The sequence below is a fragment of the Equus quagga genome, chromosome 11 (genome assembly GCF_021613505.1).
Source record: "Equus quagga isolate Etosha38 chromosome 11, UCLA_HA_Equagga_1.0, whole genome shotgun sequence".
Classification (NCBI taxonomy): domain Eukaryota; kingdom Metazoa; phylum Chordata; class Mammalia; order Perissodactyla; family Equidae; genus Equus; species Equus quagga.
The window spans coordinates 83,594,272-83,609,820 of NC_060277.1; the positions used below are offsets into that span (position 1 = coordinate 83,594,272).

The 15,549-nt window shown below is 38.0% G+C and overlaps 1 protein-coding gene across 15 annotated transcripts in view; it reads left to right on the plus strand.

The window, feature by feature from the left end:
- TRIM37 (tripartite motif containing 37) overlaps positions 1–15,549 on the plus strand; it is a 142,863-nt gene that overhangs the window by 80,747 nt on the left and 46,567 nt on the right. For all 15 annotated transcript variants that reach the window (XR_006890582.1, XR_006890581.1, XR_006890583.1 and 12 more), the window contains exons 18-21: positions 1,149–1,343; positions 9,222–9,530; positions 13,814–13,942; positions 14,282–14,471. Coding sequence is in view for 11 of the 15 variants with exons in the window: in XM_046675245.1 (XP_046531201.1) it covers positions 1,149–1,343; positions 9,222–9,530; positions 13,814–13,942; positions 14,282–14,471 (823 nt within the window). In the remaining 4 variants the exon portion in view is untranslated. The remainder of the gene's footprint in view (positions 1–1,148; positions 1,344–9,221; positions 9,531–13,813; positions 13,943–14,281; positions 14,472–15,549) is intronic.

Sequence of the window (15,549 nt, forward strand, 5' to 3'; positions counted from 1 at the left end):
GATCCTTCTCCAGTATTCTCATTCAGTACATCTGGGTTGGAACCAGGAATCTCTGACTCCTTCAACTGACTGTTATGCAGCCTGATTTAGGAACTCCACATTAAAGGAAAAGAGTTAAGAAACAGTTTCAAGGTGGAGGGGAGATAGTTTTCTGCTATTTTTAAAAGGAGTTGCAGTGAGTACAGAGGCTGGAAAGAAAAATTGGCAATGGGATGATAAATCCTTAGAAGAGGAAGAAGTAGAAGAAGATGAGGACAGGAGAATGTGAATATAGGTGAAAAACAGGTAAGTAAATAATTCGCCTGACGCTTCTGAATAATTCAACTTTTCTCCTGAATTATTTCCTGCCAGATCTCTTTGAAACACTCATGAATAGCCAGAATCTGATTATTTTATGTTATTTTTATATTATCTACTTTAAGACTTTGCTGCATGAAACATTTTTTAATGTTATGTCTTTTTAGAATATATTTAAATTGTTTTGTTGAAGGAGGTCAGTTTTAACCAACATAGTCATACCTAATGTTTGCTAGGCATTGTAGTAGGTACTAGGGATAAGTCAGGTGGTTTTCTTGGCTTAAGGATCTCAGTCCAGTACAGGTTATATAGATATGACATTTGTTCACAGACGTCTGTACTATGCATCAATCATGAACCAGTTCAGTCTAAGTACTTCCCAGTATTTAATCAAGGTAGAAAAAAAGTCTCCCAAACTGTTATGACCTGTACATTTTGCTGTCCAGAGATCTGGAGAAGATTCCTCTTTTGATGTCTAGTTCCTTGGGATCTGTTATACCATCCAGGACCACTGGGTTATAGGGTATATTCTCCTTTTCCTCACCTTCATTCTGCTAATGGTCTGTATTATACATTGTCACCTTTTTCTTTCTAGCGCTCAGGATGGAGTTGAGGGTTGCTCCTGAATTCTGGATAGTAATGAGGCCAGTGCTCAGTCACTGTGCTTATGTACACCTCTCTGACAGTCTGGTTTCTTCTATGTGCTTCTCATCGTGAGCATCAACTCCTAACAGATAGGTCCACAGACAAATATTCAAACAAGATTAACCAGTTTACTCTTTCTTTTAAGTATACTTAAATTTGTGCAAATATATAGCATGCATTTTTTTACGTCTCTGTTTCTTTTGCAGGTAGTAACCATGGCTATGTGGGTGCCAGTAGCAGAATGTCAAGAAGAGCACATTTATGCTCTGCTGCTACCAGTAGTTTATTAGACATTGATCCTTTAATTTTAATACATTTGTTGGACCTTAAGGACCGCAGCAGTATGGAAAATTTATGGGGCTTACAGCCTCGTCCACCTGCTTCACTTTTGCAGCCCACAGGTAAAATATTAACAATAATTTCCCTTCTTTCCGTAGTTCTCCAGAAGAACTCTTGAATTTTAATCCAAGTCTTTCATCTAAGTGTTGGAACACAGTATGTTTTTTATAGCAAATTGATTTTTTCATTGTATGTCATAAAAATGACATATAAATCAAATTAACTTTTTGTTGCTATTGTTCAAAAGTGTTTTGTGCAAAAGTAATATCAAAAGGCGCGTAAGAAGGTTTTTATATGGTTTGCCATTTAGATTGTATCTAATTGACAGTTTGATCCATATGAAGTACAGTTGTCCTCTTTGTGAATGGACTTAGAGTTTTGCAGGCTTTGTGAATATTCTAACTTTCAAGTGGAACTGTGTCTAAATTGAATATAGAAAAAGATGGTTTATTCATGCTTTGATATTCAATAGCCTGAAAATGTATACCAATTAGCAGGAGTGTTTGACGTGCAAAAGTTATTTGTTAAAGAGAAAATTACATTTGTGTTAGAGTAATATGATGTATACACATGCACATGTTGGGTATACAATCAAACCCTGGACTTTTTGAAACTCCCAGGCATAGTCATTTTGAACAGCTTAAGCATTTACCTTTAAATGCCACATTTTAAAAATTATTTTGTTGGAAAGCTTTCTAAGACATAGTGAACATTTTCCTATCTTCTTAAACAATAGTATTGCACAAATCAAATCAATGATTTAGAACAGTGTTTTTTGATACTGCTTTAAAGCAGCAGAACTCATTTTTCAAACAAAGTCTAGGGCAGAGGTTTACTGTAGAGAATGGAGAAACAAAGCTGCTCTGGTGGGAGACAGACTCAGAGCCTGGACGAATTAGGTCTCTTCCTTCCTAAGGTACTTTCTGGAAGTCTCTGGGTCCTCAATTTGTAAAACTGTCTCTAACCAGGTTATGAAACAATTGCTTTCTATTTATGATCCAAGTACATTTTGTATTATACTTGTACTTTTGCAGCATTTATCCCATTGTATATAATTTTACATTTTTTTTGGAGGCAGTTTTATTGTAGAAAACTTGGAAGATACAGAAAATTGTAAAGAAGAAAATAAAAATCACACACAGTTCTTGTGATCAACAAAGAAACACCTTTTTTTAAAAAAAAAAAAATACCACATTGGCAAAGGTTTTGCTTAAATTATAACCAGTGTTGCTTGCAGAGACCTGATTCTGCAGGTAGATGTGTACATTAGTTTAACCTTTTTGCAGGAAAATTTTGTAGTAGGCTTAAAATACTTCTATCTTTTAATCCTGTAACTTGACTTCTAGTAGTATATCTCAAAGAGAAAGCAATTAGATTGAAAATATCCAACAGTACAGTTATAGCTGAAAAATTATAGTTTAGCCATGCAGTAGCATTTTATAGACAAGTAAAATCAGGTTTTTGAAAAATATTCCGTGTCGTCAGAAAAAAAGAATGCAAGTTACATAAATAGAGTAAGATCTCAGATCTCTCAAAGCCTAGTTTTCTATGTAAAATTAATAATGTAAATGAGATGACCTGAGTTTCAAATCCAGGTGGTCAAAATACTCAAGACAAAGGAGGATGGAGGAAATAGTAGAAAGGAAGAGCAAGTCTTAGATTTAAACATCTTGAGTTTGACATACCAGTGGGATATCAAAGTAGAGTAGAGATGCCTGGTAGACAGCTAAAAATTGAAAACTGGCATACAGGCAGTTATTTGCCTAGAGGTGATTCTGGATAATTAAAACTAAGGGAGTAAAATTACAAAAGAGAGAGTTTCAAGAAAATTTTAAAAAGAAAGGACTAGGGACATGATTGTGTTCAACATCTGTTTTTACTGAGTGTATGGAAGATGAAGCAGATGAAGAACCTTTGGAAAGGAGGAAAACCAAGAGAACAGAGTCCAGGAAGCCAAATCAAAATAACTAGTTTGTAAGAGGATATTAAAAGCTAGTGTTGCAGAAAGATCCACCTTTCTTTTTATTAAAATGCTTGTTTGGGGGGCTGGCCCCGTGGCCGAGTGGTTAAGTTCGCGCACTCCGCTGCAGGCGGCCCAGTGTTTCGTTGGTTTGAATCCTGGGCGCGGACATGGCACTGCTCATCAAGCCACGCTGAGGCAGCGTCCCACATGCCACAACTAGGTGGACCCACAACGAAGAATATACAACTATGTACCTGGGGGCTTTGGGGAGAAAAAGGAAAAAATAAAAAAAAAAAAAGAATGCTTAAAATGCTTGTTTAGGTTTCCATGTTTGTTTTGGTTCTTTGTGTATCCTTCATCTGTATACATTTCATTTCCTTTTCTTGTCTTACTGTATTATTAGCTAGGACTTCCTGTATGATGTTGAAAAGGACTGGTGAAAGGGGATATCCTTGCCTTGTTTCTTACCTTGGTGGGAAAGCTTTGAGTTTCTCACCAGTAAGTATGATATTAGGTTTTTTGTAGATATTCCTTATCAAGTGGAGGAAATTCCCCTCTATTTCTAGTTTACTGAAAGTTTTTTTAATCATGGATGGGTGTTGGATTTTGTCAAAAGCTTTTTCTGCATCTATTGATATAATGTGATGAATTACATTAATTGATTTTCAAATGTTGAAGCAGCCTTGCATACCTGGGATAAATCCCACTTGGTTGTGGTATATAATTCTTTTTATACTTTGTTAAATTCTGTTTGCTAGTATTTTGTTGAGGATTTTTGCATCTATGTTCATGAGAGATATTGGTCTGTAGTTTCCTTTTCTTAGGATGTCTTTGTCTGGTTTTGGTATTAGAGTAATGCTGGCTTCATAGATTGAGTTAGGAAGTATTCCCTCTTCTTCTGTCCTTGGAGATTGTAGAGAATTGGCATATTTTCTTCCAGTACACCCATCTGAGTCTGATGCTTTCTGTTTTGGAAAGTTATTAATTGTTGATTCAATTTCTTTAATAGATTTAGGCCTATTCAGATTGTCTCTTTCTTCTTGTGTGAATTTTCGCATATTGTGTTTCAAGGAGTTGGTCCATTACATCTATGTTGTCAAATATGTTGGCATAGAGTTGTTCATAGTATTCCTTTGTTGTCTTTTTATTCTTTCTGTCAACATATATTTAGTGAACACCTATTATGTGTCAGACTCACTGCAAGTTCATGTTCTTAATGACTATGCTATAAAAGGAGTATCAAGAGAGGCATCAGAGTATGAACAACAGGTAATGTAGCTGAACCAGATTTTAAGGTACATGTAGTGTTTAGTAGAACTAGAAAGGGAAGTTGAATCTGTTCTGTGAAAGGCCTAACCTGAAGAGTTTATTCATAGTGGGCAGTGGGGAGCCTTGTTTTGGTTTAGGAGTGGTTTGATTCAAACTGTATTTTAGAAAATTGGCAGCACTGAGAAAACTATCAGAAATGGAAGTTTAATCAGGATACCATTGTAGAAGTTTATTTCAGTGATTCCTAGCATGAGAGGACAAATTCATGCATTTCTTTGTATTTTCTCAATCATCGTATGCTTAAAAATATGTGGAGCTGGGGTAAGGTCTTCAAAATCTTTTGACATTATAAAAGTTCTACTTAACCTCTAGGGAATACATTAATCTAGGCAATATATAGTTAAGATTTTACAGGGGCCAGGGGCCGGCCCAGTGGCACAGTGGTTAAGTGCGCATGTTCCGCTTCAGCAGCCCGGGGTCCACTGGTTTGGATCCCGGGTGCGGACATGGCACTGCTTGTCAAGCCAAGCTGTGGTAGGCCTCACACCTATAAAGTAGAGGAAGATGGGCACAGATGTTAGCTCAGGGCCAGTCTTCCTCAGCAAAAAGAGGAGGATTGGCAGCAGATGTTAGCTCAGAGCTAATCTTCCTCAAAAAAAGAAAAAAATATTTTACAGGGGCCAGCCCTGTGGTGTAGTGGTTAAGTTCAGCACGCTACACTTTGGCGGCCTGACTTTGTGGTTTCAGATCCTGGGTGCAGTCCTACACCACTCGTCAGCTATGTTGTGGTGGCAGCCCATATATAAAGTGGTGGAAGATTGACAGATGTTAGCTCAGGGCTAATCTTCTTCAAGCAAAAAAAGAGGAAGATTTGCAGCAGGTGTTAGCTCAGGGCTAATCTTCGTCAGCAAGAAAAGAAAGATTTTACTTATAGCATGGCAGTGGTAATATTTGGAACCTTGTGAAGTTAGAGTTTATGAAGGTTGGCAACCAATTCGAATGTGGTAAAGAGACTCTAAGGAAGCTTAGATGGTGACCAGGAGAAGAGTGGCAGCATTGACAGATACTGACGTCTAGAGGAGGAGCTGTAGCAAACTGTCGTTCCTGAAGGCCATACTGAATGATATGAAAGAAGTCTTACAGATAAGACTCTCAATTCTAATTAACCTTATAACTTGGCAAATTCAGGAAGGCTTGTCCTCATCAGTGTAGTAAGTATTCTTAAATTGTCAGGTTCCCCTGGTATAAGATCCCATGGCACTTTATACTTTCCTGTCTTGGCACTTATCACATGGTGCTGAAATGGATTATTTTTCGTTTTTCCCAGCTGGACTATGACCTTCATGAGGGCAAAGACTGAGCGTTCATCTTGTTCACTTGTATCCCCTGCCCAGCACAGTGCCTGCATTTGAAACAGGCTTAGTAATTGTTTATTGACTGATAATCAGATGGTGGAGGTTTGCTTAAATCTTTTTGTATTTTCCCATTTGGGATTTTTACTTTTTTAAAATTCTTGTCAGTTTCTAGTAATAATGAACTGAACCGTGTCAGTTAATGAAGATTTTCACATTTAAGTCCCTGTAAGATGTGGGGGTGGGAGATGGGAGCCACAAAGACTTTATTTAGCAAAACATTTTGAGTATTTTGTGCCATAGGCTGTTTGTCTTGGAATGCAAAGATCACTAAGATGTGATCTGCACTCTTAGGTTGTTCACAGTCTACATATTTGTCTTCCTTACTGTAATGTGATAAGTGCTACAGTAGGACTCTACTCCATGTACTGTACAAAATTAGGTAAGAATTGATTTGGAAGGACAAGGGCAGTTGGTGTTTTGGTGCCTGAAGGAGGGGACATTTCAGATTATATCTGATGAGTTTGGTTTGGTGAATGTGACAGAGAAAGAGGAAAGGGAATAGGACATGTGAAAAGCATGGAAGCGTGTTAGAGAGCATGGCTGTATTAGAAAACATGTATACCATGTGTTAGAAAGAGTTGCAGGTAATTGCAGAAGATTGGGGTATGTTTGGGGTATAGATAGAAGATATAGCAACTGAGAGATAAGGTAGAATCAGGTAATATAGGGTCTCCTGTGCCATGCTGGTGCTTTCCTCAATGATTCTAAGCAGAAAAGTAATATCTGATTTGGTTTTAGACTACACTGCAGAGTGCTTTCACAACCTTGAGTCTTCTGAGCCTCATGACAACCCTGTTATGCGTATATTATTATTTTCATTTTACAAATAAATAAATGGACCCAGAAGTTGATGGGCTTATAGAAAGTTACAGCAACTAAATGATATTTCTGAGACCAAATCCTGAGTTCCTAAAATCTCTTAATCATATTCTGTTCTGAATGCTTTCAATTGCTAGTAATGAAATGCTGCTGATGGTGACTTAGCTAATAAAGGCACTTAATGATAATGCATATTCAGAAGTCTAGAGGTAACTGGTTCCAGGTTCATCAGATACTTAAAGGCAGGGCACTGGATGGACCTCCTGTGGTTCTCTTGCCTCTTCTCTCATGGGAGTAAGATGGTTGCCACAGCTCTAGGCATCATATATTCACAGGAATGTGTCACTAGCAGGAGGAAAAAGAGTGGATGGAAAAGAAACTCTATTCCTGTGACCCTAAAGAGCAAAGTTACTAATATTAAGATCACTGATTTCTGGAAGTAGGCTTTTGGGTTTGAATTCAAGCTCCTCTTATTAGCTGTGTTACCTTGAGTGTGTCATATAACCTTTCTGTGTCTTACTTTCCTCATTTACCAAATGGAGATAATAATAGTGCTTACTTACCTCAGGATTGCTATGAGAGGATTAAATGACAATATTTTTAAAATATCTGACACTCAATAAGCTCTTTATAGATGTTTTTTAAATAAATAAACACGACAGAATCTCTCTATCAGGATAGAAAGTCTTTCCCAGAAGTAGCCCCCAACGACCACAGACTTTGGCTGGAACTGAGTCATGTGCCCACCCTGAACACTGTCAGAGAGGAATGAGCTTAGACCAGTACTGGACCCATATCCCCTGGGACTGGAGGAAGGACCTAACCTCCTGAGCACATTGCTGCCTACCTGATACCTCCACAGTCTGGGTCCTTTTGCAAGGTAGAAGTGGGAGGAATGGCTATTGGGAACACTACAATGTCTGCCTTTTACTATACTTCCTTTTTATGGCAGAAGGTTGTTGCAATGTATAAACAGGTTCAGCTATCGTTCCTGCTAATAAAGGACTTACTCTTTGACTGGTTATGGTGCCTGTTGGTCTCCCATTTTGAGGTGTTTGTGTATTTGGTTTTTTGGCTTAGTTTCTTTTTGCTTTGACGTTTTTGGTGCTTTTCTTTTTTTTTTTTTTGAAGATGATTAGCGCTGAGCTAACTACTGCCAATCCTCCTCTTTTTGCTGAGGAAGACTGGCCATGAGCTAACATCCGTGCCCATCTTCCTCTACTTTCTATGTGGGACACCTGCCACAGCATGGCTTGCTGAGTGGTGCCACGTCTGCACCCGGGATCTGAACCAGCAAACGCTGGGCCGCCAAAGCAGAATGTGCGAACTTAACTGCTGCACCACTGGGCCGGCCCCAATGCTTTGAGTCAGTTATAATGTTCTTTGATTTCCAAAATATCTACTTCTTTTTCCCTTCCTGCAATAGAAAGTATGTATTTTCCTTAGTCATGTCTCTCGTTTTTATATTTGAGTAGGGGAAGAAGAAATTAAAAACTTCAACTGGTTTCTCTGAGGAGAGAGAAAACATTGTTACTTTAGTGGCTGCAAAGATTCAGTGACAGAGAACTAGTCTTTTTTTTTATTTTCTTGCTGAGGAAGGTTAGCCCTGAGCTAACATCTGTACCAATCTTCCTCCACTTTATATGTGGGTCACTGCCACAGCATGGGTGACAAGTGGTATAGATCAACACCCAGTATCCAAACCCCTGATCCTGGGCCACCAAAGCAGAGCACAGCAAACTTAACCACTATGCCATGGGACCAGCCCCCAAGAACTATTTTTTATGATGTTGCATGTTACTTAATAGCTGCATCTACATTGGATAGTAGTTCAGTAAATCAACTTTTTGAATTAGGCAGAATATATTTATTTTCGTATACTATGTATAGCAGATTTGACTATTTGGCTTCTAGGGGTTTTTTCTCACTTCTCAATTTTATTTTATTTTTATTTTTATTTTTTTAGATTTTATTTTTTTCCTTTTTCTCCCCAAAGCCCCCCGGTACATAGTTGTACATTCTCCGCTGTGAGTCCTTCTAGTTGTGGCATGTGGGACGCCGCCCCAGCATGGCTTGATGAGCAGTGCCGTGTCCGCACCCAGGATCCGAACCAACGAAACACTGGGCCGCCTGCAGCGGAGTGCGCGAACTTAACCACTCGGCCACAGGGCCAGCCCCTCACTTCTCAATTTTAAATATAAAAGCTCAATGTAGAAAATTTGAGAAAAGTGAAGACGTATAGAGACGAAAGCACAGGCAGTAGGGCAGCTTTTTAAACTTTTAGAATTAAATATATAACTCAGATTTGAGTGATTATAATGACTTAGATTCTAACTTTAATGCAATTTAATGCATGCCTTTATTGTTGCTATCACCTAAAGCACCTTTGCTTATTTGCACATCTGATTTCCATATATTCACAGTACAAAGTGATTTCATGAATATTAACCTGACTTGTCACTTTCTCCCTGAAGCATCATATTCTCGAAAAGATAAAGACCAGAGGAAGCAGCAGGCAATGTGGCGAGTTCCCTCTGATTTAAAGATGCTAAAAAGACTCAAAACTCAAATGGCTGAAGTTCGATGTATGAAAACTGATGTAAAGAATACACTTTCAGAAGTAAAAGGCAGCAACGCTGCTTCTGGAGACATGCAGGCAAGCCTTTTTTCTGCTGACCAGGTAGCTCTGGCTGCGTGTGGAACCGAAAACTCTGGCAGATTACAGGATTTAGGAATGGAGCTCTTGGCAAAGTCATCAGTTGCCAGTTGTTACATACGAAACTGTAAGTGAAAAACCTCTTAGTGTAATTTCTCCGTGTGTCATTTGAGAAATTAGAGGACCAGTTATTTTCATAATAATAATATTTAAACATTTTTCTTACAGTGAATTAAAACTACAAATACATATAGCCTTTTCTCCCATCAAAAACTGACTGTGTGTTTTCAGCAATACAATGGAGCTAACATTTCTTATTCTGTACTGGGCAGTAAACAAGACAAAATTTTTAACCTCATGGATCTTGCATTCATGTATTGATGTAATGGGAATCAGACATTAAAATGCGTAGACAAGTAAAGGTAACTTCAGTTGGTGAAAAGTGCTGTGATGGAAACAACAGAAGAGTTGGATGGGAAGAGCAGGTGAAGAGCATGCTACTTTAGTTAGGGTAGTCAGGGAAAGTCTCTGTGGAGGCGAGATTTGAACAGAGCTGAAGGTTGAGAAGCTGACAGCTGTGCAGAGATCCGGGGAAGCAGTGTTCAGGGCAAACAGAAAAGAAAATGCAAAGTCACTGATAGAGGATTTGCTCGGCATGTTTGAAGGCTGGAAGGAAAACCACCAGTATGGTTGAATATGGTGAACAAAGCAGACGGGAGAATAATAGGAGGTAAGTCAGAGAGGTAGGCAGAGTCTAGATCAGGTAACATCTTTTAAGACCTGGATAAGGAGTTTGAGGTTTTTTTGTTGTCATTTTTGCTTGAGGAAGATTAGCCCTGAGCTAACATCCCTTCCAGTCTTCCTCTACGTTCTATGTGGAATGCCTCCACAGCATGATTGATGAGTGGAGTAGGTCTGTGCCTGGGATCCGAACCTGTGAACCCTGGCCGCTGAAGCGGAGTGTACAGAACTTTAGCCACAAGGCGGACCCCAAAATGATTTTAAGAGGAAGACTAGAGAATAAAAACCAGGGATGTATTTATGATCTGATCTACCTTTTATAAAGATTAGTTTGCTTGTGTGGAAAAGGATCTGAAGGAGGTTGAGAGTAGGAGTTGTGAGATCAGTAAATAGACTATAACAATAGCTTGTGTGAAATATGGTGGCTCATTCTGGAGTTTACAGTGGATAGATGGACTTGTTCATAGTCTAGCAACCTTTCTTGACCGAGTGTGCCATCTTTCTTAATTCTCCTAAGGATGGTACGTAACTAGCACTATTCTAAAAACATGGGAGAGAAGTTAATCCATTACATACAACGGAAATTTTAGACCAGGGGGCTCAGTTCTTTCCCACAACCCTGGTAAGAAAGGCTGGATAGTGTTTTAGGGGAAAGAAAACTAATGATGTTTAAGATTTTGGCCTAAGCAACTTTGTGACTGGTGGTGTCGTTAATTGAGATGCAAATCAAATAAGGAAGAAGCAGGTGTGGGTATTGGGGGTGGCTAGGGACAGGAAGTTAGGAATTCTTTTTTAAACATGTTAAGTTTGAGGTGTTTGCTAGATATCCTAGTAAAATGTTTTATAGGCAGGTGAATAGTACGTAAGTCTGAAGCTTATGAAGTCAAAGCTGGATATAAACAGTTGGGAGTCAGTAGTATCAGATGTTGTTTAAAGCCAGGGAGCAGGTACTAAATACTATGGAGGGAGTTTAAATGGAGAAGAGAAATTTTGGTTCTGGGGCACTTAAACATTTAAAGGCCTGATAATACATAGGAGGCCAGCAAAGGAAATTGGAAAGAGGAATCATTGAGGTAGGAGAAAAACTAGAAAGGATAATGTCTCAAAAATCCTAAAAAAAAATGGCATCTCAAAAAGAAGTAGAGTGGTCCCACCATTGAGAGGTGTCAAGATGAAGGGCGAGTAGCCCTTTTAAGAACCATTTCCATGGAGGAGTGTAACAGAAGAGTGAATGAGGTGAAAACTGGAGAATGATTGCACAGCTCCTTCAAGAAGTTTCACGATGAATCAGGTGGTACCCAGATGGGGTGTGGAGTCAAGAAAGAGTTTGTTATCTGTGTGTGTGTTTTCATTTTCTTAAGCATGTATGCCTTTTTCTTTTTACCTATTTTTTTATTGTAGTAAAATATATATAAGAAAATTTACCATTTTAACCATTTTTAAGTGTACAGTTCAGTGGCATTAAGTACATTTGCAGTGTTGTGCAACCATCACCACTGTCTATCCCTAGAACTTTTTCATCATCCCAAACTGAAATTCTGCATCTGTTAAACAGTAACTCACCATTCCCCCTTTTTCCCAACCCCTAGTAACCACTATTCTACTTTCTGTTTCTATGAACTTGTCTATTCTAGATATCTCATATAAGTGGAATCATACAATGCTTGTCTTTTTGTATCTGGCTTATTTCACTTTAACATAATGTCTTCAAGGTTCATCCATATTGTAGCATGTGTCAGAATTTCATTCCTTTTTAAAGCTGAATAATATTCCATTTGTGTATATATACACACACACACACACACACACACACACCACATTTTGTTTTTCCATTCCTCTTTTGATGGACACTTGGTTAGCATCTGCTTTTTGGCTATTGCAAATAATGCATCTATGAACATGGATGTTTCTTTTTTTGAAGACACTGCGTTCAGTTTTTTTGGGCATATATACCCAGAAGTGGTATTACTAGATCATATGGTAATTCAATTTTTAATTTTTTGAGGAACTGCCACTGTTTGAGGTTGCACCATTTTACAGTCCCACCAACAGTACACGAGGATTCCAGTTTCTCCACATCTTCCCCAACACTTCTTATTTTCTGATTTTTTTTAAACAAACCCATACTAATGGTTGTGAAGTGGTATCTCATTGTAGTTTTGATTTACATTTCCTTAATGATTAGTGATGTTGAGCATCTTTTCATGTGTTTATTGGCCATCTGTATATGTCTTCTTTAAAGAAATGTCTGTTCAAGTCCTTTGCCCATTTTTGGGTTGATTTTTTTTGCTGGGAAAGAGTTGCCCTGAGCTAACATATGTTGCCAGTGGTCCTCTCTTTTTCTTTTTTTTTCCCTCCCCAAAGTCCCAGTACATAGTTGTATATTCTAGCTGTAAGTCCTTCTAGTTCTACGTGAGCCACCACCACAGCATGGCTACTGACAGACGAGTGGTGTGGTTCTGTGCCCAGGAACTGAACCTGGGCCACCGAAGGGGAGTGTGCCAAACTTTAACCACTAGGCCACCAGGGCTGGCTTGGGTTGGTGGTTGGTTTTTTGATTATGAGTTTTAGGAGTTCTCTATATATTCTGGATATTAATCCCTTATCAGATAAATGATTTGTAAATGTTTTCTCTCATTCTGTAGGTTGCCTTTTCACTCTCTTGATAGTCGTCCAATCAATGAACCTAATGTTTTTCCTGTCGTCTTTGTTTTCTTTCAGCGAGTGATAGTTTCCAGTATACAAGTCTTACATTTCTTTGTTAAATTTTCTCCTGTTTTATTCTATTTGATGCTGTTGTAAATGGAATTGTTTTCTTAATTTCATTTGAGATTGTTCTTTGCTAGTGTGTAAATTGACGATTATTGGCCTTACGCCTTTCTCCCTTGCTGAACCTGTTTATTACTTAGTGCATTTCTTCTGCTTTCTTTTTTTTTTGAGGAAGATTAGCCCTGAGCTAACATTCATGCCCATCTTCCTCTCTTTTATATGTGGGACACCTGCCACAGCATGGCTTGCTTAGTGGTGCCATATCCGCGCCAGGGATCCGAACCAGCAAACTCTGGGCTGCCGAAGCGGAGTGTGCACTCTTAACTGCTGCACCACCGGGCTGGCCCCTCTTCTACTTTCTTTTTACTTATTTTTATTCTTTTTCTAGCTTCTTGAGTCTATGCGTGTTTGGCCATTTAGTTTTTTCTAATTAATGCGTTTTAAGGCCATTTGTTTTCTTTTAATTACTATTTTAGCCACAAACATCTCAAAGCATTGTAATTGTGATTTATTTCTAATTCAGCATTTATTTTCCTTTTAATTCATAATATTTTACAATTTCTAAGTGTTTAGGGGGTTATATTTTTGTTGTTGGTAGTTAGTTTTAATTGCATTGAGATTGGAGTTCATGTCTGGTATGATTTTTCTTTTGGAGTTTACAGATATTTTTCTAGTTTTGTGAGTTAAGACTGCTCTACAAGCAGCTGTGCTGTACAGGTATTCCTACTTTTGCCATAAAACTCTGATAAACCAGTTGGGACCCCAGTGTCCTGTTTATTTTTGGACACATTAGATAAAATACCTTCCCTGCGTAGTAAGATTAAACTTTTCTCTGACTGCCTGGGTAATGAGTTTTGTGCTATTTCATCATATTCAGAATGTTTTTAAATGTGTTTGCAGCCACAAATAAGAAAAGTAATTCAGCCAAGCCAGCTCCATCCAGTATAGCGGGTAGTCTGTCACTTCGAAGAGCAATAGACTCTGGGGAAAATAGCCGTTCGAAAGGAGACTGTCAAACTCTGTCTGAAGGTAAGTTTGGAACGTTCAGAATGTAATGCAGGTGGGTAGATGTCTGTTATTTGAAAGTGATCTTATGTGTAGCTTTAGAACATTAAAGGCACCAAAAATGGTAAAACTTGATTTGAAAGTTCCTTGATCTCACAGCAGAACGACCTATCAGTAAGAAAATGCAGCCATTAGACTTCATATTCTGGACTCCTTAATTTTAAATACCTGGCATCAAAAAAACTGGGATATATTTTTAAGTTCTTGAGTTTTCCTGCAATTTAAAAATGTGAAAGTGGACACTGTAGAGACAACTTTTTGTTTCTTTGACTTCTTTCTGAATGTCCCCTTCTTTTCCTGAAGGCTCTCCAGGAAGCTCTCAGTCTGGGAGCAGGCACAGTTCTCCCCGAGCCTTGACACATGGCAGCATCAGTGATATTCTGCCGAAATCTGAAGACCGGCAGTGTCAAGCTTTGGATTCCGATGCTGTTGTGGTTGCAGTTTTCAATGGCTTACCTACTACTGAGAAGAGGAGGAAAATGGTCACCTTGGGGTAAATTTTTTTATTTATGTAATGGAATAATAACTAATAGCTTTGTTTAGCACTTTAAGTCTGCATCATAATGAACAAAATAAATTTCCACTTTAACTTTTTTTTAGCAGACAGAAAGTTCATTTGTTGTAGTAAAATGTATCTTTTAAAGTGTCACAGGCCTTACTTTTTTCCCTAATGGAATGAGATAGTGCCAGAAGTTCTGTTCAAATATGTTAGAGCTCATTTTCACTGAAGTTAGGATAGTAATGGTGTGTAACCTTGTATGAACTCAGCCTTGTGAGATTTTTGTGTGCCTGTCAGCTTTTTTTTTCTTTCATCTATCTCACAGTTTTCAAAGACATTTGTGCTGGGCTATATTATTATCTCATAGGTCCTTTACACATATTTTGTATGGAACAAAGCACTTTTAGCAGTTTTATTTTAGCACTGCTTTTCTGCTTTTATCTTACCTTTTTTCTCTCTTCTTATGAAAGTGTTCTCAAAACTCCTAGTTGGAATTTTCCAAAAGGACGTATATTATAGTTAGCACCTTTATCTCACTCCCAGGAAATATAAACTCACATCCTAGCCATGTCTGTTAAACTTCCATCCATTCAAAAGATAGGGTGATTTTGGAATATCCTGTCTATGAATATGCTAGAAGAGCCATTAATATCCATCTGCTAATCTATTTTATGGATATTAAATACATTTTTTAAATTTAAACAATGGAATCGTTTCCCCTCGGAGACTTTGAAAAGAACTTTGAATTAAATTTAGAGAAAGATTAATATCCCTCAAGTTTACTTAATTTTATACAATTTTAAGATCTGGATAATTACCAAATCTAAAAGGACAGCTGGTGGTTTAGTTTTCTCTTTTAGTTCAAGTTTAAGCAGTGGAAAGGTGTTACAATCATTGGAGATAATCTTGTCCTCACCATTACCTAGCCTGATTTTATACATGTTCCTTTCAAATTGAAGCTGCAACTAGCTTTTATGTTTTATTTGTTATGGAGATATTTCTGTCTGCCTTTAGTCATAAAGATTAGATGTATATGAGCATAGACTTTTATCTAGACTGCAAAATCCTTTTT